The 24,119-nt window shown below is 44.9% G+C and overlaps 1 protein-coding gene across 1 annotated transcript in view; it reads left to right on the top strand.

Moving 5' to 3' along the window:
• DERA (deoxyribose-phosphate aldolase) overlaps positions 1-23,874 on the top strand; it is a 28,463-nt gene extending 4,589 nt beyond the window's left edge. The window contains exons 3-9 of the mRNA XM_030214226.1: positions 253-400; positions 804-899; positions 1,017-1,151; positions 1,666-1,794; positions 13,118-13,230; positions 17,126-17,275; positions 22,818-23,874. Of these exons, the coding sequence (XP_030070086.1) occupies positions 253-400; positions 804-899; positions 1,017-1,151; positions 1,666-1,794; positions 13,118-13,230; positions 17,126-17,275; positions 22,818-22,874 (828 nt within the window). The 3' untranslated portion in view covers positions 22,875-23,874. The remainder of the gene's footprint in view (positions 1-252; positions 401-803; positions 900-1,016; positions 1,152-1,665; positions 1,795-13,117; positions 13,231-17,125; positions 17,276-22,817) is intronic.
• The last annotated feature ends 245 nt before the right edge of the window (positions 23,875-24,119 follow it).

Here is a 24,119-nt window from a genome sequence, read left to right as displayed (position 1 = left end):
GACAACACATATGTAACTTTGCAGTTGGATGTATTACTCTGCAGACCCCAGATTCCCCCTGTAGGTCTGGTGCCGTGGTCTCTGCAGGTTAGGTGCGTTTGTGTCTCCTTGCTGCGGACTCTGGACGAAGAGCTCTTCACGCAGTTTAATGGCCGACTTTACTTCCTAAAGTATACTTAAGTCTAGTTCCCTGTGCAGCTCCCCTACAAATGAATTTGTGTGTTCATGCTGTGGTTTTCTTCCCCACTGAAGGCTGCCTGGCTGCTCAGGGCCGTCACCTGTATAGATCTCACCACACTGTCGGGTGATGACACAGCTTCAAACGTTCACAGGCTCTGCTTCAAAGCCAAGCACCCAATCAGAGAGGACCTCCTGCGAGCCATGAATATGCATGATCAAGGTGTGAGCAAAAAAATCTAAATAAATCAATAAATATTATCCCCTCCTAATGTATCCTCAGGTTATATGTCAGGGTGCTGTTACCTCCCCTCCCCCTTTCTTACTATTCTATATCTTTTTATTTTTGTCTTGTTGAGATGGAAAAACTGACTTCCTGCAGTATCCCAACAAATTAAATTGTAATCCAGATCAGTAAACTTCACAAGATTCTATGCAATAAAATATTTTTGTGGTATATTTGTTTTAAATTTTTTTTATTCTTTATTGAGTACATTTTCTGTCAATGCTAAATTGTAATTGATTTCAGCAAATTTGGTATAGCATTCTTTAATAGTAAACATCAGAGCGGTTTACAATTTTTATGGAAAACCAATTGGTCAATCTGTGGTTCTGATCTGTTCTAGGTATTACTGCTGGTGCAATTTGTGTCTATCCTGCTCGTGTGTGTGACGCTGTACAAGCCCTGAAGGCTGTTGGCTGTAAGATCCCAGTAGCTTCAGGTATGCAAAGCACAGGTTACCAGTATCCTTAAGTCAGTGCTAGCGGCTGCTTCTTGTACTGGTATAAAATCTTTTTCTTAGGGATTCCAACGTACGGACATATTTTTGTTTTCACAGTGGCAACAGGATTCCCTGCAGGACAGACACACCTGAAAACACGGCTGGAGGAAGTTAGGCTGGCAGTGGAGGATGGAGCGTCTGAGATTGATATTGTTATTAATAGGACTTTGGTGCTAACTGGCCAGTGGGAAGGTAAACCTGTCTGACCATCACTGGACCCAAAATAATGCACTTTGTTAAATGCTCTGCCAAAGGCCAGATAGTTTAGAATACGGGAGAGAGGGGAGCCCATGATGTGATCTGCCGTTTAATCGCAGCACATGCTGTAAAGAGTAATACCCACCCTCTGCAGTCAATCATTATAGGCCTGCTGACCTTCATCGGGATGCTATATAAAGGTATTCACAGATGGTTCAACATTGAAAGAACACTTTCATCCGCAGCTTTTTGGTTTCTCATGTTTCTCCCTTTCACTCTTCTTGCTAAAAACATTTCAACTAGGCATACAAGAAAGATAGTGGGGTGACAGCAGCAGCACAGGGGAGTCATTGAGACTGGATTCCAGTTTGGGACGTGCTACTGCTGTAAATCTTTGAACTACAGAGAGAGGAAACAGGTAGTGGGGTGGCAACAGCACAGGGAGACACTGGGACTAATTTTGGAACTTGTGCTTTACTAAAAATGTTTGAATATTTTCCCTCTACAGCCCTATATGACGAAATCTGCCAGTTCCACAAGACCTGTGGTGAGGCCCACATGAAAACAATCCTTGGCACAGGAGACCTGGGCTCCCTCACCAACATCTACAAGGCCAGCCTGGTGGCCATGATGGCAGGTAGTGCACAGAATCTTCTATTCTTCCTCTTGTAAGTGGGTTGGTGGGCACATGTGTAACTATCCAGAGTACGTCTGTTCCCAATACTAATGAACCACCCAGTCGGCTGCTGGTTTTGTCCCATTGCATGCGTGACTTCAGATTTCCTCAAGGAAAACAGCAGTACAGAGTCAGAATGTGCAATGGGACAAGCACAGACCTAACTTAGCTTGCTGGCCAGGAGCCTCATCTCTGGCCATCTTCAAATCTAGGCTAAAAACCCACCTTTTCAATGCTGCTTTCAACTCCTAAACCTAAACCTTCAACTGTCCCCTATCCCTGATATGTCCTGTCTGTCCTAACCCTTATCCCTTACTTGTCCTGTCTGTCTGTCATAATTAGATTGTAAGCTCTATCGAGCAGGGACTGTCTCTTCATGTTCAAGTGTGAAGCGCTGCGTACGTCCGGTAGCGCTATAGAAATGATTAGTAGTAGTAGTAGTCTTTGGGATTCCGGAATCTTGCTACTCTTTGGGATTCCACACAGAATGTTGCTACTCTTTGGGATTCCGGAATCTTGCTACTCTTTGTCCTTATCCCTGACTTGTCCTGTTTGTCTGTCATAATTAGATTGTAAGCTCTATTGAGCAGAGACTGTCTCTCCATGTTCAAGTGTGAAGCGCTGCATACGTCCGGTAGCGCTATAGAAATGATAAGTAGTAGTAGTAGTAGTCTTTGGGATTCCAGAATATTTGCTACTCTTTGGGAATCTAGAATCTTGCTACTCTTCAGGATTCCGGAATCTTTGCTACTCTTTGGGAATCTAGAATCTTGCTACTCTTCAGGATTCCGGAATCTTTGCTACTCTTTGGGAATCTAGAATCTTGCTACTCTTTGGGATTCCGGAATCTTGCTACTCTTTGTCCTTATCCCTGACTTGTCCTGTCTGTCTGTCATAATTAGATTGTAAGCTCTATTGAGCAGAGACTGTCTCTCCATGTTCAAGTGTGAAGCGCTGCGTACGTCCGGTAGCGCTATAGAAATGATAAGTAGTAGTAGTAGTAGGGTCACCTGGGAACCCTCCCTACTTAGAGAAATGCAGATTGGAAGAATTTGGCCCCTTTGGGCAAAAGGAGTGAATTCCAGTAGCTGTGACAGCTATAGTGATATCTGTGGATGGAGTCTGGGATCATAAGCAGCATTATCTGAGTGGACAGGGCATGAGCCGAGTATTTTTTGGACACTTTCCCTAATATTTTTATTTTATTTATTTATTTGTTGCATTTGTATCCCACATTTTCCCACCTACTCGCAGGCTCAGTGTGGCTTACATAGTACCGTATTGGCGATCGCCAGTTCCAGTCTAACGGTTACAAAGTGAGCAATGGTATATTAAGGTTCGTGTGTACAAGACACAATAGTGGATCGTAGGGAGGGGGAGTTATGTTTTGTCCATAGGCTCTTTGGTTTTGCTTGTGTTGCAGGGTTTAGGTATTTGGGTTGGGTCGGTAGGGTATGCCATTTCGAACAGATTGGTTTTTAGTAATTTCCTGAAGTTTAGGTGGTCATACGTTGTTTTTACGGCTTTAGGTAATGCGTTCCATAGTTGTGTGCTTATATAGGAGAAGCTGGATGCATAAGTTGATTTGCAGTTTGGGTAATGGAGATTCGGGTATGTTCGTGCTGATTTTGTTGTGTTTCTAGTTGGCAGGTCTATGAGGTCTGTTATATACCCCAGGGCTTCGCCGTAGATAATTTTGTGAACCAGGGTGCAGATTTTGAATGCAATACGTTCTTTGATAGGGAGCCAGCGCAGTTTTTCTCAGAGGGGTTGGTGCTTTCGAATTGTGTTTTTCCAAATATGAGCCTTGCTGCCGTGTTTTGGGCGGTCTGATAGTTTTCAGATTTTTGGATCAATCTTAGAAACAAGAGGACAGGGATTGCTTAGAGCAGTGGTTCTCAACACAGTCTCCGGGAGTCAGAATTTCAGGATACCCATAATGAATATGCATGAGATACATTTGCAGGCACTAATCTCAGTTGTGTTCCTGTTTGTGTTTATTCAGACTTGATAATCGTCTTTTTTTAGCAACTAAACCAAATAATTAAAAACACAAGAAAAGGGAAAAGAATGCAAAAAAACCGGGAAAGAAACAGTTGCACCAAGAACAATTTAAAATATAGAAACGCACTAAATATTTGAGAAAAGATGAGTTTTCAGGGCTGCCTTTAAAGTTCTGGCGAGTATCCTGAAAACCTGACAGGTGTGTCCCAAAGATGGGTCGAGAACCACCGGCTTGGAGGAACACTTATAAAACCAGCGGGTGGTGTATTGGTTTTTTGAAATACTGAAAACGGCATGAATATCCCAATTACAGTTTTTGCCATCTCCAGACGTGGATCATAGCAGACTGCTGAGCCTGAAGAGAACAAGCTTAGAAGGAAGGCTTTTGCCATTGAACACTGCCTTTCACCAGCGTGGGCCCCGTGAAGCAGTTTAGCAAACACGCAACCCAGTATAGCAGGGGCTTTGCCGATGGGGAGATGCTGAATGCTGTGAAGGGCTGCGAACGGAGAGACCTAACACATTCCCCTCCTGCGGCTCAGAAGGGAGAGGGAAGTGGGATCAGGTTCCTGCACCCATGGGTTCCACTTAGGGGCCCAGAAAACCGTTTCACCTGATGATCATGTGCGTCAGAGTATCTGCTCTTCATTCTTGCACGTGGCTTGTTTCCGGGACTGGGCAAATGTTGTGGTTTCACCGAGAGTTTCAGCTGTGCAAATTTCAGCTTCAGAACAGGATTCTGGAGTGTGTGTGTCTTGGGGAGGTGGGGAGGAAGGGGGGAGGTCTTTGTGCACAAGAAAAGCTGTTTAGGTAAGATACACTCTGGTTCACTGCACATTTGACATAAAGCTGAAAGGAACCTAGACCCTAGGCTGCCCCCTGGAAAGGGGGAGGGGGGGGGGGAAGACACGCTAAGCTTCCTTTCCCTCTCTTCTGTGTTATTTGGATAGAAAATACCATTTTGTTGCTTTGTGGGGAAGTTTCTGTAGATATTGAATCTTCTTTTTGTTCTTTCTAGTGATAACTTTGTATCTTCCTTGTGAATCTTTTTAAAAATATTGCTGAAGTTTTTGAAAGATCTGATAGATGGGAAAAGTAAAGGACCAGGCATAGGACAGAACTGTTAAGTGTCCTTTCACATGCAGCCACCCTTAGAAATCCCAGAGTTTGTCGTAATTTTGTCATGGGGTTCCTGTTGGCCTTTTCGTAAACGGGTTTACTCCAGTGGATCTGTAAACCACTCCTCTGGTTCATTAGTGAACATTTTTCGAAGGATTCAGTTGCTGCGGGAGATAATTTTGAAATGATTTAAATCCGTTAGTTATAGAATGTATGCTTTATCTCATCAGATTTGGCATTCATCGCCTGTCCGTGTGTCAGTAACGTACCAAGCTGATGTGTCGATCGTTCTCATAGGTTGATATATAAAGGAGGCCTTAGTTTCTAGAAAGGTGCCAAAGTTTCCTTCAGAGAAGACATTTCTCTTGTACTGTGAGACGTGAAATGCCAGCTGTACCTTATCTATTGACGTGTGATAGAGGGATATTATTAACCAATTCAGAGAGCCTTGACATATTCTAGGAAGATTTAACGTAGGACAGATATTTTTGTGGTATGTGTGGGGGAAGGTAGGTATTTAGCTTTATACACGCCGGTGCTGCTGAGGGCCACGTGACCCAGGCAGACCCTTTACAAAAGCCAGATCCTGCTGCTGGGGAGCAGGTGCAAAGCGATTTGGCAGCACGGTTGTCCTACAGAAGGGGACTAGCCTTAGACAAAAGTGCCCCCCCCCCCCCCCGTTGTTACTTTTTTATGCACTTCAGTTCCATCCCCAGCAACAGCCAAATTAGGCTGAAGTAAATTAGGCAGGATACAGTGAGGAAGACGGGGTCTGCATTCAAAAGTAGCAATTAACTAAAGGCAAATTTGGAATTGCACTGAATCAGTTTACAGATAATTAGCAGACACCAGTTGTAATGCCGTGGTCTGGCCTGCAGAGGGCTCTCTTAACAGGTGCTGTGGAAAAATCCCTGGAAAAAGCACTGGAAGGGGGTGGGGTGGTGGGGGGGGGGGGGGGACAGGTACTGAAAGAAGTGCATTCCTGCTCTACGAAGGGTTGTGGCTGTGAATTGTACCTTCACAGATTGATTACAGGACACAGAAGTTTTACCCATTTGATACTATGCCTGAACACGTCCTGATGAGATAGGGAGGGGGATTTGAATTTGTGACTTGTGCTCCTGTCCATACAACGCAGCGTGACAGATCTAGCCAGTGGCAGATTCCTTTGGCAAGATCCGTAGCATTGCCAGACTTTGCAAGGTTAGGGACCGCTCTCCTTCCCAGGCTCAGTAGCTCCAGCGCTGTGTTAACGAAAGTCGCAGAACCCTCTACAACGTCAGACTCACGATAAATCCGAGCTGCTTTTCACAGGTTAATGCTATAATTTACAAAGTAGTGACTCACTGAGCTGCGTTCTGATTTTATATTCCTTATCCAGTGATCACGGAGAGATTTTGGGCGGGGGAGGGACTCCTTTGGTTAGACCATCGTCATTGTACCGTGCTTCATCTAAAGTATCAATGAACATGCACTGCATTCCCCAGGCATAAAGCGGTCAAATGCCGGGGAAATGAGAAATTTAGGAAATCTTTGGATGGGTAGATTGATTGATTGCTCCAGAGGCCTTGGGGATGCTGAAAAGTGGTCTGTGAAGGTGTTCGAGAATCCAGAACTTGTGCAAGACTCTTCTGTCACAAAATGTTCCCAGTCATTCTGGGAATTGGAACCTTGTATGTTTTTGTAGAAGGCGGTAATTTTCTAAGGGGGTCCTTTTACTACTTGGTGCACTAGTGTTTTAGCTGACTCTAAAAATCAGCTGGCGTGAAACGCTGAGACGCCAATATTATTATTAGCATTTGTATAGCGCTACCAGACGCACGCAGCACTGAACACCTGACACAAAGAGACAGTCCCTGCTCAAAAGAGCTTACAATCTAAATAATACAGACAGACAAGACAGTTACGGGTGAGGGAATTACTGGGCGAGAAGGAAGGAAGGAACAAGGGAGGGCAAATGGTAGAGGCTAGGAGCCAAAAGCAGCAGTGAAAAGGTGGGTTCTCAGCATGGATTTGAAAACAGGTAGAGACGGAGCTAGACATATAGGTCCAGGAAGTCGATTCCAGGCATAAGGTGCCGCGAGAGAAAAGGAACGAAGCCTGGAGTTAGCAGTGGAGGAGAAGGGGGACGACAAGAGAGATTTGTCCAGTGAGCAGAGTTCACAGGGAGGAATGTAGGGAGAGATGAGAGTGGAGAGGTAATGGGGGGCTGCAGAGTGGATGCACTTAAAGGTCAGTAAGAGAAGTTTAAACTGTATGCGGAAGCGGACAGGGAGCCAGTGAAGTGACTTGAGGAGTGGGCTAGTGTGGGTATAACGCCGATAGGAGTATAATGGGCATCTCGGCGTTTAGCACCAGCTGATTTTTAGCACACCTTAGTAAAAGACTCCCTACAAGTTTTCTTGTGGAATCACATGCCTGGGTATCTTTGTCCTTGCAAGAATTTAGGGCTGTTCAAGAAATCTTTAAAGAACCATTAGGGGTTTTTTTTTTGGCATATCCTGGGGGCTGAGTGTTGGCACAGTAATATGAGACGTTCCAGCCTGTTCCTTTATCTGTTCTGGCTCATGTTCTGATACGTGTGTTTTATTGTTCTCCGTTTGGTCTTCAGGTAGAATATAAATGAAATTAAATAAGTAAGTATTAAGGTGATTTTATGCATTTTCTAAAACTGTTTACTCGAGTCTTACGTATGGGCACGAGAAGGTCGTGCATCGCTTTCTCAGGGTTACGAAGTTTCCACATTGTCACATCCGTCGCTCCCTCCGGCTGCTCCTCTGCGAGAGGCGGGAGCCGGTGTCCATTGCGGCGAGGGCCGGCCTTCTTGAGGCCGCGGCGATGGCCGCCCAGTCCGGGGCCGAGGCCGTAGGCTGGCGATCGTGGCTTCCGGGGCCTCGATCACCGGCTATGAGGTCCGTGCTTGCGCCAGTGGGGAGAATGGCGCCGAGACGCGATGGCCGGCGTCTCCTCCACTTACGGGCGCGGGAACCAGAAGCTCCGCCTCAGAGGAGTTAGATTGGGAGGCCGGTGCTGTAGTCCCACCTGGGAGGTCGGACGGAACCAACCAGAAGGATTTCGTCAGTAACCGGGTTCCGATTGGCCGGCCATGTCGGCTGGGGCTGGGCGGTTGAATGCTGACAGTATTTAAGGAGCGGGCCTGAGACAGGACATTGCTTCAGGTTCTGTTTCCCGAGGCCAGTCTCCGTGCGTTCTAGTTTCAGTTTGTTTTCCTTGCTCTCCTGGTTTTGACCTTTGCTTTGTTCCTGGACAACTCTGCTAGCTGCCTGCCCTGACCTGTTGCCTGTTTCGACTACGCTGTGAGCTGCCTGCCCTGTTGCCTGTTTTGGACTCCTCTGTTTTTCACCTGCCCTCTTGGCTCCTGGTTCCAGTATTGGGTCAGTTCGTCAACCCCGCGGTTCCAGAAGTCCCGTTGGCCGCCTGCAGCTAGGGGCTCAACCCTCGGTGAACGGCGGTCGCCGCGGGTGAAGACTTGGGGTTGCACGGCTGTCCTCTGAGGTCCTTCGGGGCCTTGCGGGACCTAAGGGCTCACCTTCTTTTCAGACAAGACACACATTATATGAAATGTCCACACACACAGGACAAACTCAGTTACACCATCATCACAGCAGGTTGTCCATTTGCACGTCGATATTTGAGCGTTGTTGGGCTGGTTCTGGGAGCCTTTTTTCAAATAAAGACAGGCAGGCGCTGATGTTGTCTCGATGAGGCATCTTTTGCTCCTTGTGCGTAATCCTCCCGTTTATAAAAATGACCCTGCTTCCGTGGCTGTGGATGTTCGTGTGGGTGGAGCTTCCTCCCCAGTGGTGTGAGTGGAAAATACATAAAAATATGGCCGCAGGTGTTTCATTTGTGAATTTTGTTTTTCTTTTTCGGTGCGTCGCAGACAGAAGGTGGCTGGTATCCACCGTCAGTAGGTTTCTGTGGTCACGGAGGAGCTGGCTAAGAAGTCCACGTTACTGAAATAAGAAATAAAGAAAAGAATCACCTGTTGGCCGTTTCGGGAACGTAATGCTGAATTGACGATATGTGTGGCTAATAATCGCATCTTAAGCTGATTACTCTGGTAACGGCACAAGATATTATTCTGAAAATTAAATGCCCTGCTTTCATCAAACTGCTAGTTTTTAATCTCTACTTGTTTCTGCCATGTCTGAATGAGATTTTGAAAATTGAATAATAATTTGATTCGTTAATCTTTTGAAGCTAGTAATTCTGTTTTGCCCCTTCGCAGTCTCTGTGGCGTATAAATGAATAGAGCTTCATTACTGCAGTCTGCACTTAATAACCATTATCCATTATCTTGTAATTAAGACTCCCTGTAACGAGTCATGAGGATAATGCAAAAATACATAGTACGTTTCTTTAATGAACTGGAAAATGTTCATCTTGTTCTATTTAGTAATGAGCTCTGAATAGTCATTAAATCCACTGGAGAATGGAACAAGATGGGTTTTGAAGACCATCTTCAGTTTGCGGTTAATCTGTTAGAATTAAAATTTCATCCTCTATTTTTATCAACAGCTGATTAAAAGTCATTCTTTTTGACCAAATTGATTAGAAAACCATATACAAGGGCAGCTGCTGTTTAATGAAACTGTACTTGTAATTACAGGGTTTACAAAAGCTCCGACTAGCTGTAGGAAGCAAAATGTATTGCGCTGACGTGAAGGAAGACCACCCCCCCCCCCCATCCCCCTGCTCTCTATGCAAATTCAACTTTGTTCTGTAAGGGGGTTTGATATTCTGTGGGGTTTAAGTGGGCAGGAGAGGCTTAAGCTCTGCTCAGCAGGCCATCCCCGGCTAATGCCATCCCCTCTGACTGCTGGGTACTGTGCGGTTAGTACTGAGGCAGCCCTTGGGCGAAATTGAAGAGGTGGTTTGCTTTATGGTTTATTTGTGCTTGATATACCTTCATACCTAACTAGTAGATCACAGCTGTTTCCAAAATAAAAAGAGATTATCAGAAAGGAACTACAAATTGTGACGGGAAAGAATACACAGTCATATCAGACTCGTACCTAAGAGGAAACACGGGAAAAGGGCAAGGAAGGGAGAAAGGAACAAACCATAAGGGCAACAGAGAACAGCCACTCCAACCTAAGTTCAAGAAAAGGCCGTTTCGAAGAGCCAAGTCTTCAATGAAAGTTTAAATGTTTTTAAAAGATCGCTCGGATCGAATAGGGAGGGGAAAGGAATTCTACAACGAAGGGGAGACGATAGAAAGCCCCAGTGTCTGGTGGATTCAAGTAGTTCATTTCTAGGATTGGGGAGAACGAGCCTGGAAATCATTTAAAAGAGTGGAGTAAACGAGCTGAGGAATAGAGAATTAGGAGATTCGATGAGTAAGGAGGGACACTCATCTTAAAAGCATTGAAAATCAGCAAGGCGTTTCATAGTTGAGTGGTCCTATTTTTACCTTTGGCCTATGTGGGAGCTGGCACCATAACTTCCGAGGTGGCGGTTTACCTGTATATTCAGTACCCAGGACATGGCATTGAATAACCATGGCATAATTCTGCCCGTGGCTGTCAGCGGCTTAAAAACTGCTTATTGTCACCAGCTGATAATCTGCCCCTCAAATAACTGTACGGTATTTGCATCTGCGAAAGAAAATCTGCCCTTAGAATGAAACCATATATTTATAGCATGAATCAGAATTAACCATGATGACAGAATTAACTAGAAGTTGAAATGTTTTGGGTTTCACCCCCCCCCCCCCCCCCCCCCCCCCGTGTGTTCTGTTCTAATTCAAAAGGATTATATTGGTAATATGTTATGCATTCTCTTCCCTTTCCATCTGTCTGTGGTTACGCATGTGTTATGTTGGTTAATTGTGGTTTACTTTGCTCAACATGGGTTCGGTACACTGCTGTGATGCCTGGAGAATGTTAATATATTAAATATAACAAATAAAATATAAATATTTAGGGGCCGGTATTGAAAGTTGTTTAACGAACCGTATGACCGAGCCAGGAACTCTGTATGACTGAGCATTTGTATACCTTACCCGGAATAGTGGTGCTAAGTAATCCCGTGTCGCCGGACTTTACTCCATTGTAAGAAGGGAAATATTGCTAAAATTAGGGCTGTTAGACGATTAAAATTCATCTCGGAATTAAAATTTTAGTCCAATCTGTGGCTTATATACCACGCGCATCCCAGCCTGAGTTTTGAGGTGGTTTATATCACAAGGAGTTGTACAGAGGCAAAAGGAGTGGAAACAACCAATGTGAAAGTTTACAGGAGACGGGGAGCAGAGAAGTCAGATCGCATTGCTGTGTGTAATTAAGGTGGTGGTAGGGGGAAGGGGCACTTAGAATTTAGCAAAAAGCAGAGTTTTTACTTTCCCTCTGAGTCTCATAAGGTTTGATTCTGTTCGGATTGTGCTTGGTAGGTAGTTCCATTCCTTGATGGCGCAAAGGGAGAACAGAGAGTTGAGCCGATGTATTTCAGGAGTAAATTGTCTCGCAATCCGATCGAATTATAGAAGCAATGTGAGAAGAGCTGGGTCAGCGGCTTGGGGGAGTTCCTGTGTAGAACTCGAAGAACTAAGCAGATTGATTTGAAGGTGATTCGTTTTCAGACGCCTGGTTGGAGACGCTTTGGAAATTTTCTTAATCGGAAGATCAGCCGCCCAGCTGTGTTCTGTATAAGCTGTAGTTTGGTTAGTAATCTGTTGTTTAGGACAATGTATATGGAGTTGCAGTAATTTTAATTTTTGAGTTAACAGGTCCAACATTGCTGTACTTGCCTGGCTCATGGACAACATCTGCAGTGCAATCAGGGCTTCCTCCACCGGCCCCGAGAGCCTTCCTGCAGCCGCGTCCTGACTCCTCTGATGCAACTTACTACTACTACTACTACTATTTAGCATTTCTATAGCGCTACAAGGCGATGCAGCGCTGCACAAACATAGAAGAAAGACAGTCCCTGCTCAAAGAGCTTACAATCTAATAGACAAAAAAATAAATAAAGTAAGCAAATCAAATCAATTAATGTGAACGGGAAGGAAGAGAGGAGGGTAGGTGGAGGCGAGTGGTTACAAGTGGTTACGAGTCAAAAGCAATGTTAAAGAGGTGGGCTTTCAGTCTAGATTTAAAGGTGGCCAAGGATGGGGCAAGACGTAGGGGCTCAGGAAGTTTATTCCAGGCGTAGGGTGCAGCGAGACAGAAGGCGCAAAGTCTACTACTATTGGAGATTCTAGATGGAATGTTGCTACTACTACTACTACTATTTAGCATGTCTATAGCGCTACAAGGCGTACGCAGCGCTGCACAAACATAGAAGAAAGACAGTCCCTGCTCAAAGAGCTTACAATCTAATAGACAAAAAATAAAGTAAGCAAATCAAATCAATTATTGTGTACAGGAAGGAGGAGGGTAGGTGGAGGCAGGTGGTTACAAGTGGTTACGAGTCAAAAGCAATGTTAAAGAGGTGGGCTTTCAGTCTAGATTTAAAGGTGGCCAAGGAAGGGGCAAGACGTAGGGGCTCAGGAAGTTTATTCCAGGCGTAGGGTGCAGCGAGACAGAAGGCGCGAAGTCTGGAGTTGGCAGTAGTGGAGAAGGGAACAGATAAGAAGGATTTATCCATGGAGCGGAGTGCACGGGAAGGGGTGTAGGGAAGGACGAGTGTGGAGAGAAACTGGGGAGCAGCAGAGTGAGTACATTTATAGGTTAGTAGAAGAAGTTTGAACAGGATGCGAAAACGGACTTGAGGAGAGGGGTAGTATGAGTAAAGTGACCCTGGCGTAAGACGAGACGGGCAGCAGAGTTTTGAACCGATTGGAGAGGGGAGAGGTAACTAAGTGGGAGGCCAGCAAGAAGCAGATTGCAGTAGTCTAAACGAGAGGTGACAAGGGTGTGGATGAGGGTTTTGGTAGAGTGCTCGGAAAAAACTTCCTGTTTGCAGAGCTGCAGGAAGGTTCTTGGGGCCAGTGGAGGAAGCCTGCTTGCGTTTCAGATGCTGCCTGTGACCCAGGCAACTACAGCCATGCCAGTCCAAGCTTAATCACAATTAAAATACTAATTGTTCAAAAATTAACTAGTTAATCGCAATTGTTAACTCAATTAATCCACAGCCTTATGTACATTTTTATTTATTTATTTTGTTTACTGGATTGGTTCTCTGCTTTTCTTCCTAGGTTCTGATTTCATTAAGACATCTACTGGAAAAGAATCGGTGAATGCAACCTTCCCTGTGGCCTTAGTAATGGTGCGTGCCATCAGAGACTTCCACCGCAAAACTGGTATTAAGGTACGTTGTTTCTCAGTATTACCAGGATCATTCTTCAAAATGCAAATAATCCACTTTAAAATAAAGACTAAAACCACATTGCCAGGGATTTATTTCCTGAGAAACCACAAGTGATTCACGTTATTAAAGTAAATGTTTAATTTTACTTTTCAAAGGATGAATTCCTGGTTTGAAAGAGAAGATGGGCCATTCACAGCGAGTGACTGTGAATTAGATGTAAAGTGACATTCTTGTCCTTTTATTAAGACGAGACATTTTTATCAGGAGATTGATAAACGGCTTCTGTAATGAGCTAATTCTCTGGTTCTGCAGTCGGCATTCTGCTACGACACTAGCTATCAAAACTGGGTTAATAGAGAAATGAAGGTTTGTGCAGGAAGGCAAGGACTGGTGAGTGGGGTTATTGAATGATAAGCCTGGGCCGCGATATGAAAACACGCAGTACAATGGGAAGTAATCTGGCCCCTGCAGTACTGAAGGACACACGCAAATTGGTTTTCTGTTGGGGGGAAACCCCCAGTGCAGAGAAACCTATTACATTTGCCAGCAGAAAATTCTCCAGGAGATGAACTTATTAAACACAAGAATGAAATGCTATGAAACAGCAGAGCAGAAGGTAATGACTTTATGCAGCTGTTGGAATTAAGTGTATATTTTCACATTTTTAAGGGAGCGGTCGGATGAATAGCAAACTGAAACGCAAAGTCGTATGTCTATAGCTTACTTCTGAAAGTTCCATATTTGTTGTACCATGGTGGATTAAAGTCCAGAGGCTGCAGCTATGGACTTGCGACCTTAATTCAGTTTAGCTTGGTTCTGGATTTCTGCTGGGTGTAATCTGGTTTTGAGTTCTGTATGGACTTTCTGGAAATCGGTGACAGCTTTGCTTGTAAACTCTCAAACTTTGACTGTGGAGAGAAAACATACCTTATGTTTTGTCTTCCACTAATTAGTTGATGAGCTGTTAAACCAATGCGGTCAAGTGCTTTCATCAACCTTTCATTTATGTAAAAATATATTTCACTTAAATCATGGACATTTAAATATAATTTTGGTTCACCCTTATCAAATGAAGGCCAAGCAGATGTTTCCTTAAGGAAGGACATTCTCTTATCAGTAGTATTATGATTTCCCCAGTACATAATGGCCTTGGAGAAATCAAATTTAGCAAAGTACCTAATGGAGTCATCACGCGGCCTTGTAATCTGCTGAGCATGATTTAAAACCAGGACTAGGGAAAATGGTTGCAAGTGTCGATCCAACGGAGGTTCTGCCCCACGTAAGAGTGGAGAGACCTCTAGTGGCTCAAGAAGTATATTGTTGTTAACCCTTGTTTTACTTTCTTCTCCTAACTTCCTTGCTGTCCCGGCTTTGACCTCTCTACAAATTGAGAATGTATCAAAGCAACCCATCTGACGTTCATCCGAGCAAGTAATTACATTAGTAATTCCCTAAATTATTTTGTATGTTCATAAAAGTAAAAGACTTAAAAAAAAAAAAGAATCCTGAATTAAAATGCTATCATTTTGGACTGGACTGGCGGCACACGCATGCCTCGGTGTTGAGCAGCTGTAGTTAGATCATCCTGTTACCCCCCAGTGTTTTCATAAAGATGATTATGGCCATGAAAGTCAGATTCTGCATTATAGCGATAAACAACAACCTTTCGCTGTGGATTTGCACAGGTGTGGGGTTATCAAAATGATTCTTGAAAATCAATGTGAAAAAAGAAAACAAAATCCCTGATATCATCAGTGGGTGCAATGCAGAGTCCTGAATTATTGGTCTGCTCCCCAGTATCTCTCCACACTCGTCCTTCCCTACACCCCTTCCCGTGCACTCCGCTCCATGGATAAATCCTTCTTATCTGTTCCCTTCTCCACTACTGCCAACTCTAGACTTCGCGCCTTCTGTCTCGCTGCACGCTACGCCTGGAATAAACTTCCTGAGCCCCTACGTCTTGCCCCATCCTTGGCCACCTTTAAATCTAGACTGAAAGCCCACCTCTTTAACATTGCTTTTGACTCGTAACCACTCGCCTCCACCTACCCTCCTCTCCTCCTTCCTGTACACATTAATTGATTTGATTTGCTTACTTTATTTCTTGTCTATTAGATTGTAAGCTCTTTGAGCAGGGACTGTCTTTCTTCTATGTTTGTGCAGCGCTGCATATGCCTTGTAGCGCTATAGAAATGCTAAATAGTAGTAGTAGTAACAGAACCTTACTCGGTAGTCCTGGATTTCTGAAAAAGTGCATTTTCTTCAGCATACAGGGATGTGTTAAACATATATCCTAAGAGTTAGCAGTGGTGCAGTTATGGAGAGATTATAGGCTGAGGGGGATTTTTGTAGATTATCACCTGTGCCATCGTGCAAAGAGTCCTGTAGTGTCTTTCCGAATATGAAGTGTCGATGAGCACAAAAAAACCCAACATCTTTACCAACAACGGAGCTCTGCATCATTACGAGTCAGTTGCAAGGAGAATGTATCGGCTGTAACACGCTCAAGAATAAATTGCGGCAGGCGTGTGAAAGATGACTTTTATTAGTGTAGAGGGCCTTTTATTCTACAGCTTGAATCAAGGACTGAGTAGCTTCTCAGAGAAAGGAGCCAAGCCCTAAACAGTGAAAGGGGTTTACATAGTATATACAGCTACTTATTTGTACATAGTAACATAGTAGATGATGGCAGAAAAAGACCTGCATGGTCCATCCAGTCTGCCCGACAAGATAAACTCATATGTGCTACTTTTTGTGTATACCCTACTTTGATTTGTACCTGTCCTCTTCAGGGCACAAACTGTATAAGTCTGCCCAGCACTATCCCTGCCTCCCACCACCGGCTCTGGCACAGACCGTATAAGTCTGTCCAGCACTATCCCTGCCTCCCAACCACCAGCCCCGCCTCCCACCACCGGCTCTGGCACAGACTGTATAAGTCTGCCCAGCACTATCCCCGCCTCCCAACCACCAGCCCCGCCTCCCACCACCGGCTCTGGCACAGACTGTATAAGTCTGCCCAGCACTATCCCCGCCTCCCAACCACCAGCCCCGCCTCCCAACCACCAGCCCCGCTTCCCACCACCGGCTCTGGCACAGACTGTATAAGTCTGCCCAGCACTATCCCTGCCTCCCACCACCGGCTCTGGCACAGACCGTATAAGTCTGTCCAGCACTATCCCTGCCTCCCAACCACCAGCCCCACCTCCCACCACCGGCTCTGGCACAGACCGTATAAGTCTGTCTAGCACTATCCCTGCCTCCCAACCACCAGCCCCGCCTCCCACCACCGGCTCTGGCACAGACTGTATAAGTCTGCCCAGCACTATCCCCGCCTCACAACCACCAGCCCCGCCTCACAACCACCAGCCCCGCCTCCCACCACCGGCTCTGGCACAGATTGTATAAGTCTGCCCAGCACTATCCCCGACTCCCAACCACCAGCCCCGCCTCCCACCACCGGCTCTGGCACAGACCGGACCTGGAGCAATGTAGGATTAAGTGACTTGCCCAAGGTCACAAGGAGCTGTAGTGGGAATTGAATCCAGGTTGCCAGGATCAAAGCTCACTGCACCAACCATTAGGCTACTCCTCCACTCCGTTGGGATGTTGTGATATGTACAACACTGGCCACTGGAATCTATGGGAAAGTTAGTGGCAAGCCCCTGTGGAAGACTTTGGATTGATAACCTTGTGACCCAGTGGATCACATGCTTGTAATCTGCAACCAATTCTGACTTGAGGTTCGTTCACAATTCAGCCTGGTGGCCAAGCAAGGCTCTAGTCCCAAGACTCCTTTGCAGTCAGGGTTTGGAGGGCTTCTGTTCAGCTAGAAGCAAGAAGAATCCTAACTGAGTGTGACAATTTGTTTGTTTTTTTATTTTCATCATTTCAGGTTGGATTTAAACCAGCTGGAGGGATTCGCAGCGCGAAGGAAGCTCTGACCTGGCTTTCGTTAATGAAGGAGGAACTTGGAGCTGACTGGCTGAAGCCAGACCTCTTTCGCCTGGGAGCCAGTTCCTTGTTGGGAGATATTGAGAGACAGGTCAGTTATAAAATATTTACCGACCGATATTCAGCTCACAGGCGGGCAGGCTGGCTAAGTGCCGTGATATGTGCTAACCTGGAAATTCATTAAATACCGAGTTTAAACCAAGTCAATATTTAGCAATGGCCGCTTAAGTTTATAGTGGCCAAAGATAGGCCTGCTATTTGGGTGGCCTGGTTTGTCCGTCAAACTTAGCTGACGATTTGCTGAATATTCGTGACTAGCCAGCTTTATCGTGTGAGAGAGCCGGTTAGCTGCTATGCGCTAATATCCAGCAGAGATAACTGGTTAAGTACTATTTGGTCTCAGGACCCCCACCTGTCTGGTCTCAGGACCCCCTCCCTACCTCTCTGGTCTCAGGACTCCCTTCCCCCCCTCTCTTGTCCCATGCACCCATTGTTGGTCTCTGTGGCCTCGGACTGCAAGCAGGACGTGTGCTGCAGGCTCTCCCCTTCGTTATTGCTGCCTGTTGTTAAAAGTTTTTACCTGCTGCGCCGCCAAGAGTGAAGGGGAGCACGGACGGACACCGCTTCAGAGTGCCTTTGGTTTTGCTTCAGTTTCAGCTGTTCCTGTGGTCCCGCCCTTCCGGAAACAGGAAATGAGGGCGGGACCAGAGGAACAACTGAAATTGAAGCCAAAGCAAAGGCAGCCTGAAGCGGTTCAGCTGTCAGTCGCGGTCGTGGGCTGAAGTTCGAGTGCTGTAGCGGCTAACGCGTTCCGTGCTCCCGCGGTCCCACGTCTCAGCCCTGTCTTGTTTTTTTTTGGTCGCGCGCTTCCTGCCTCCTGGAATTGTAGCATCTCCTGACGTCAGGCACACAGGGTTCTACTGTGGGAGAGTGACGTCAGGAGATGGTTACGAACGCAGCCAGAGACATTGGAACGTTGCAAGAGCAAATTATTAGATTAGATGATTGTATAACCTTTACTAACCAAAGAGTAAAGAGTCCAAGGCTCGCCAGAGAATACAGTATATGTACTTTTAATGGACTCCTTAGTCTTATTTTGTCTTTATAATTATCAATAGAAATCAAACAAAATAAAACATGGAAAAGAAAATAAGATGATACCTTTTTTATCGGACATAATACATTTCTTGATTAGCTTTCGAAGGTTGCCCTTCTTCCTCAGATCGGAAATAAGCAAATGTGCTAGCTGACAGTGTATATAAGTGAAAACATTCAAGCATTACTATGACAGTCTGACAGGGTGGGAGGATGGGGGTGGGTAGAAGGTATGCATGGGGACATCAAAGCATATCATTGATATTCTAACAGGATGGGTGTGGATAGGTGAGGGGTGGGGTGGGGTGATCAACAGAGACATACAGCTTTATGGTTTATAATGCGCTAGGAACCCCAGATCCTTGTTAAGTCCTTTCTGTTGGGTGTTAAAATATTCAATCATTCTGACTTCAAAGGTCTTACGTTCTTGTATGGTTTTAAAGTTACCTTTCAGGATTCTCACTGTGAAGTCACTGGTACAGTGTCCTGGTCCTGTAAAATGCTGACTGGCACAAAGAGAATGTTGGGATTTACAGAAAAGCACAATTTGCAACATCTTTGTTTCAAAGTGAGAATGCAAAGGATCGCTGGCAGTTGAATTTCCACCTGGAACCGGCTCAGCGGGGTTTCTCAGAGAATTCAGCCTATTTATTCCTCTTCCTGCCAATTCACAGTCTTTCTGAAAACATCTGTAGGTTCAAGGTTAGAAGGATTGTACTTCCCATTCTAAGGGTCAGTAAAGCTACTGTCGGGTCCTTAACTACAGACTTCCTGAATCCTTTTTTTATAGGCAGTTTCCATGTATTATAACAAGCCTCTTGTTTTGTTAGAAGTTCAAGGACTCGGTTCCAAGGGTTGGGGGAACTTTTCCCTCACTCTTACTCCAGACACAAGATGATTAAAATAGGAAGACCTCCCACTCTCCAGAAGTGCTGGTAAACTTTAGTCTTTGTTGCTTTTTCTTCTCCTCTTCTCTAGAGCCCGAGGTGTGGGGGGGGGGGGGGCACAGTTTAGCCCCCCCCCCCGCCACTGCTGCCATGTACCCTTGTTGGTGGGGGTCCCCAACGCCCGCCAGCCAAAGTCTTCTTCAGTGCCAGTCGACTCCGATGCCTTCGCTGATGATCTGTTTCTGACTCCTGATGGCGCTGAAGAAGACTTTGGCTGGCGGGTGTTGGGGACCCCCACCAACAAAGGTACCGCTGGTGGCAGCGATGGGGGAGGGGCGGCAGCGGTGCGGGAAGGGGAGTCCAAAGTAAAGGGGGCCAGGGCTTAATCTGTGGGGGTCCATGCCCCCATGGCCCCACCTAGCTTCGTCCCTGGGATGGGGACAAACTTTGTCCCCGTGCCATTCTCTACTTTGAAGCCTGTTAATGAACTGGACTGTTATTTACGTTTGAGTGATGCAGACAACGATAAATCAGGCGGCGCTTCTCCGCATTAAAAGGTAACTACCAAGTGCTAACTCAGGCTTCTAAATTTTGCCGTCATTCCTCACGCTTTCCACTCCTTCAGAGGTGTCCACTCTTTGCCAATGTTCTTGTCATCTGCAACATGGCACACTTATCCTTCCAATTAGAGAATGACTCAGAGACAGTGTGTGTCCCCGTCCCTACCCCATTCCGTCCCCACATCTTGCAATAGAAGATGTGTCCTCAGAAAGGCGATATATCGAGTCCTATTTCCCTTCTTAAAAGATGTGAAATAGGACTCGATATATCGCCTTTCTGAGGACACATCTTCTATTGCAAGATGTGGGGACGGAATGGGGTAGGGACGGGGACACACACTGTCTCTGAGTCATTCTCTAATTGGAAGGATAAGTGTGCCATGTTGCAGATGACAAGAACATTGGCAAAGAGTGGACACCTCTGAGGGAGTGGAAAGCGTGAGGAATGACGGCAAAATTTAGAAGCCTGAGTTAGCACTTGGTAGTTACCTTTTAATGCGAAGAAGCACAGCCTGATTCATTTTGTGGTGCAGAAATCCAAAGGGTCACGGAAGAAGGACAAATCTTTGAATATGAATTTGCCTTGTGTATATTTTAGCTTAATTTATGGAAGATGAAACAGATTCACCCCACATCCCATCTTAGCTCATACAGTGACGTTTTCAAATATGGGCTTCCGAAATTTCCCTCTGCCCTGCACCCATTACGAGGGTATCCTGATTTCTTGTTAGACTGCCAAACAAACAGGCATTTTCTAAATGGATCAAAGTAGAAATTCTGAACATGAGACATTTCTGTGTAAAAAAAAAGACCATTTGGAATGAAAGAAATGCATGAACAAGCGGATAAGTAGTGTAAGAAGTTAGCCAGCATCATTTTTCAGACCCCCCAAGAGCAGGGTGGGAAGGAGTCTAGCACTTTCCTGCCCCCATGAGATGGGAAAGGATGTGGTACTGGAGAGATTTGGAGTTTAAATGCCCCATTTTTTCTTGGGGATGGGAAGCGTTGGGGATGGGGCAACTGGGCTTAGGGGGACCGTTGCGTATTGCGCCAAGGTTAGGGTAACCTGTGAGTCTTTCATTTTGAGCTGGTAGGATCAGGAGCATCTTTAATTTTATTTATATTGGTTCCTGTGCATACTCCGACTGTGGCCACAGTAGTGTATCAAAAATTTACAGGGTAAAATTTTAAATCCACTGAACTTGGTCATATGAAAATTGTCCTGGAGGAGCAGCCTAGTGGTGGTTAGTGCAGCGGACTTTGATCCTGGGGAACTGGGTTCAATTCCCACTTGTATATACTATGTAAAACCTCTTTGAATGGAGTTGCAAAAACCACAGAAAGGTGGTATATCAAGTCCCATTTCCCCGTTCCTTCCTCAGCACCTTATTGCACAACAGGCAGGAAATTGAGACCTAGAAGCTGCATTTTCAGCTCTGCAGAGGTTCAAGTGTATTTTTCAAGGCAGAAGTAGTGGTACACTTTGGTTAGAACATTGGGGCATAGTCCACAGGTATAAATAATTATCCTGAATGCACAGTTTGAAAATTACCCTATTAAGACCTTAGTGCCTACTATGGTAAGGGGTGTCTTACTGCGCATGCCTTGACCAGCCCCCACACTAAATATTTATTAGAATAGGTTTTATTGCATAAGCCCTAATAGTGATCGGAGGTGTGTGAGTTGTTTTAATGGTCAGAGCATTTGCTTATGAATAACAGGAGGTCCTCAAAATGCGTGCAAGCCTCCTCTCTGCCACTGCATTTATCTGATGATGGGAAGTCACCGTGGGGTTCATTAACTGAGATGCATGAAAAACAGCAACTGAAATGCTCACATTAAAACAGCTCATTAGCGTGCTGAGGAGTAGATCAACATTTGAAAACTCTTGACACGGCTGTGCCTACTCAGGAAAGTGACCTACAGGTCGAGGGGTGTAGCTGATGTACCACTGAGAGCGTCAGCAGCTGACACTCCTGCCGGGACAGCTGCTGGAACGGGTTGCAACCCCATGAGCCAAATCTCTGGTAGTCTGTGAGTAAAGCCCAACCCTATATTCAGAAAAATCCCAGATCCCCACCTCAAACTCTCCCCAGGTTTCCCGTGAAATGCTTTGAGTCTTCCAGGAGGAAGGAGTGGTCCTCACTTACTCTTTATTCTAGGAACACACCGTTTTCTGTCTCTGGCAAAATCAGAAAAGGGACCTGTGGGATTCGCTAAACTGTGGTACTTGGTTACCATAGAGTAGTAGATCTTATGATAATTTATTCCCAGTAGAACTCTCTGCTATTGGGTAAACCAGGCAGTCATCTAACACAGCTGCATGAGAGACATTTGCATATAATTCAAGTGGTAGGCATGCATATTCATTAGGGACATCCTTAAAACCCGACTGACTGGTGGTCCCCCAGGATAGGTTTAAGAACCACTGACCTAACTTTCCTTGTCAACAAATTGGAGAAAGAACATGTGTCGTTCAAAATAAAGGATGCATTGCTTCTGAATGCTCTATTTTGGAGAACTGATGTGTGAAGGTGAGCAGGTGTTTTGGATTCCACGTGCTGTCATGTTGCGCTTGTCATGGATGTACACACTATTTGAGCACCTGTATCTCAGGGACTTGATCAATAACTCATTATCACACAGGTCAACAAAAATCTTTCAGATGCAATTTTTGGAGACTTTGTAGTTTGTGGTGATGTTTTTTTTTTTTTTAAGGACCAACAAAAATGGTGATGCATAAGACAATTCAAGAATTTTAGGCCTCTCCTTCAGAGGTGATGATTGAGCTTTATCTAGAAAATGTTGTAGAGTGGCAATTTCTGCATTCGGAGGGAACTTTACTAATGAGCCTTCAGCCACACGTTGGTGAGGTGGAGTAATCTGTGAACCAAACCACCACGAGGGTGGAGGTACACAAATTCCTACGAAAAGTAGAGTCTGAGGAAAGGGGGGGAGTAGGAGGAGTGGACTCTTCAACAACACCAGTAGGCGACATCGCCTACTGGTGTTGTTGAAGAGCCCACTCCTCCCACTCCCCCCTTTCCTCAGGGAGTAATCTGTTATTCATAAATGTTATTTTTTTTTCCAGATTTATCATCATGTGACTGGGAGGTATGCGGCTCACCATGACCTACCTATGGCATGAAAAACAGAAGTTCATACAGAAGCAGGGAAGGATGCTAACAGGTTTCTGCCTGTCATCTTTATCTACATACTTGCAAGGGAGTCTTGTCTTTTCATAGTAAAAGTGATCTCACACAGCTGATATGGTAGCTAGATGGGAGACTAGTCTTACCACAAGAAGAACACCTCACTGGGAAACAATTTATCTTTCTCTTAGATCAAGAACTTTAGAAGATGGCCAAATCTAGTGCATATTTTATTAAAATAAATCAATTAATTGAAATACTGTAGATATAATTTTGGTACATTAACAGTTGGAAATCCATGACTACCATATAGACCAAAACTTGATATTGAATGTATAAGTATCGTCCCAACTATAACAATTGCAGTTGTGATGAACAAAAAGCATGATACAGAGTTGTCATTACTTATTATTGAGACAAATTTTTACACACACAGTGGTCACTGCTAAATATGTCCGTCATCTGTGGGTTTTCATAGGCCCTATGGGGATAATACTGACAAATATCCCTCAAAATGCCCACCACTATCGGCATTGTACCAAAGAGAAAAGGACCTTCCGCCAACTATATGTATAGATGAAATGAGTTCTGGTGACATCAAAAACAGACCAAATGAAATTACGTTCCACTTTCAAGCACTGAGAGAACCTAGCGGTTGGATACCTGATGTCACAGTGAAGTGGTTCTAACGTTGAATGCTGAGGAAAAAAAATGAAGTTTCAAAGAATCCCCACCAGTCTCTCATATTTTCTAGACCTGCCACTGTAAATCTAGTGTGGGACATTTTGGAGAACATGGAGGAGAGGATTTAGTTCCTAGGAATGTGATATTCACAGTGGGCGAATTACAAGGAAGCGAATCCAGGCAGTGTAAGTTCAATCATTGATTTTGAGAGATTAAGCCTGAGAAAAGATAACTCTACACTCCTTTTTACCTTGTAAATTTGAATTTCTTATCTCCCACGAGGAGACGCAATAAAAAAAGTTTCTACAATTATGTAAAGCCTTTTTGAGGAAGTGACCAGGGGTAACATCTGGCTGAAATGCAAAATAAGTGGAAAGTGTAATTTTATAATTAGATTTAACTTCCCCCCATGGGGAAAGCAGGAGCTATTTCCATATGATGAACTGTTATTAAATGGAGGAAAGGGATCCTGAAATGTTCTTTACAGTATAGACAAACTCATGAAACAGTAAGTGAACCTGGATGTTGAAAGTCGACCCTTAAAACGGCAGCATAAA

This window comes from Microcaecilia unicolor, chromosome 9 (genome assembly GCF_901765095.1).
Source record: "Microcaecilia unicolor chromosome 9, aMicUni1.1, whole genome shotgun sequence".
NCBI classification, from domain to species: domain Eukaryota; kingdom Metazoa; phylum Chordata; class Amphibia; order Gymnophiona; family Siphonopidae; genus Microcaecilia; species Microcaecilia unicolor.
The sequence above is the reverse complement of the archived record's forward strand: the minus strand, read 5'-3'. Positions and strand labels throughout refer to the sequence as shown.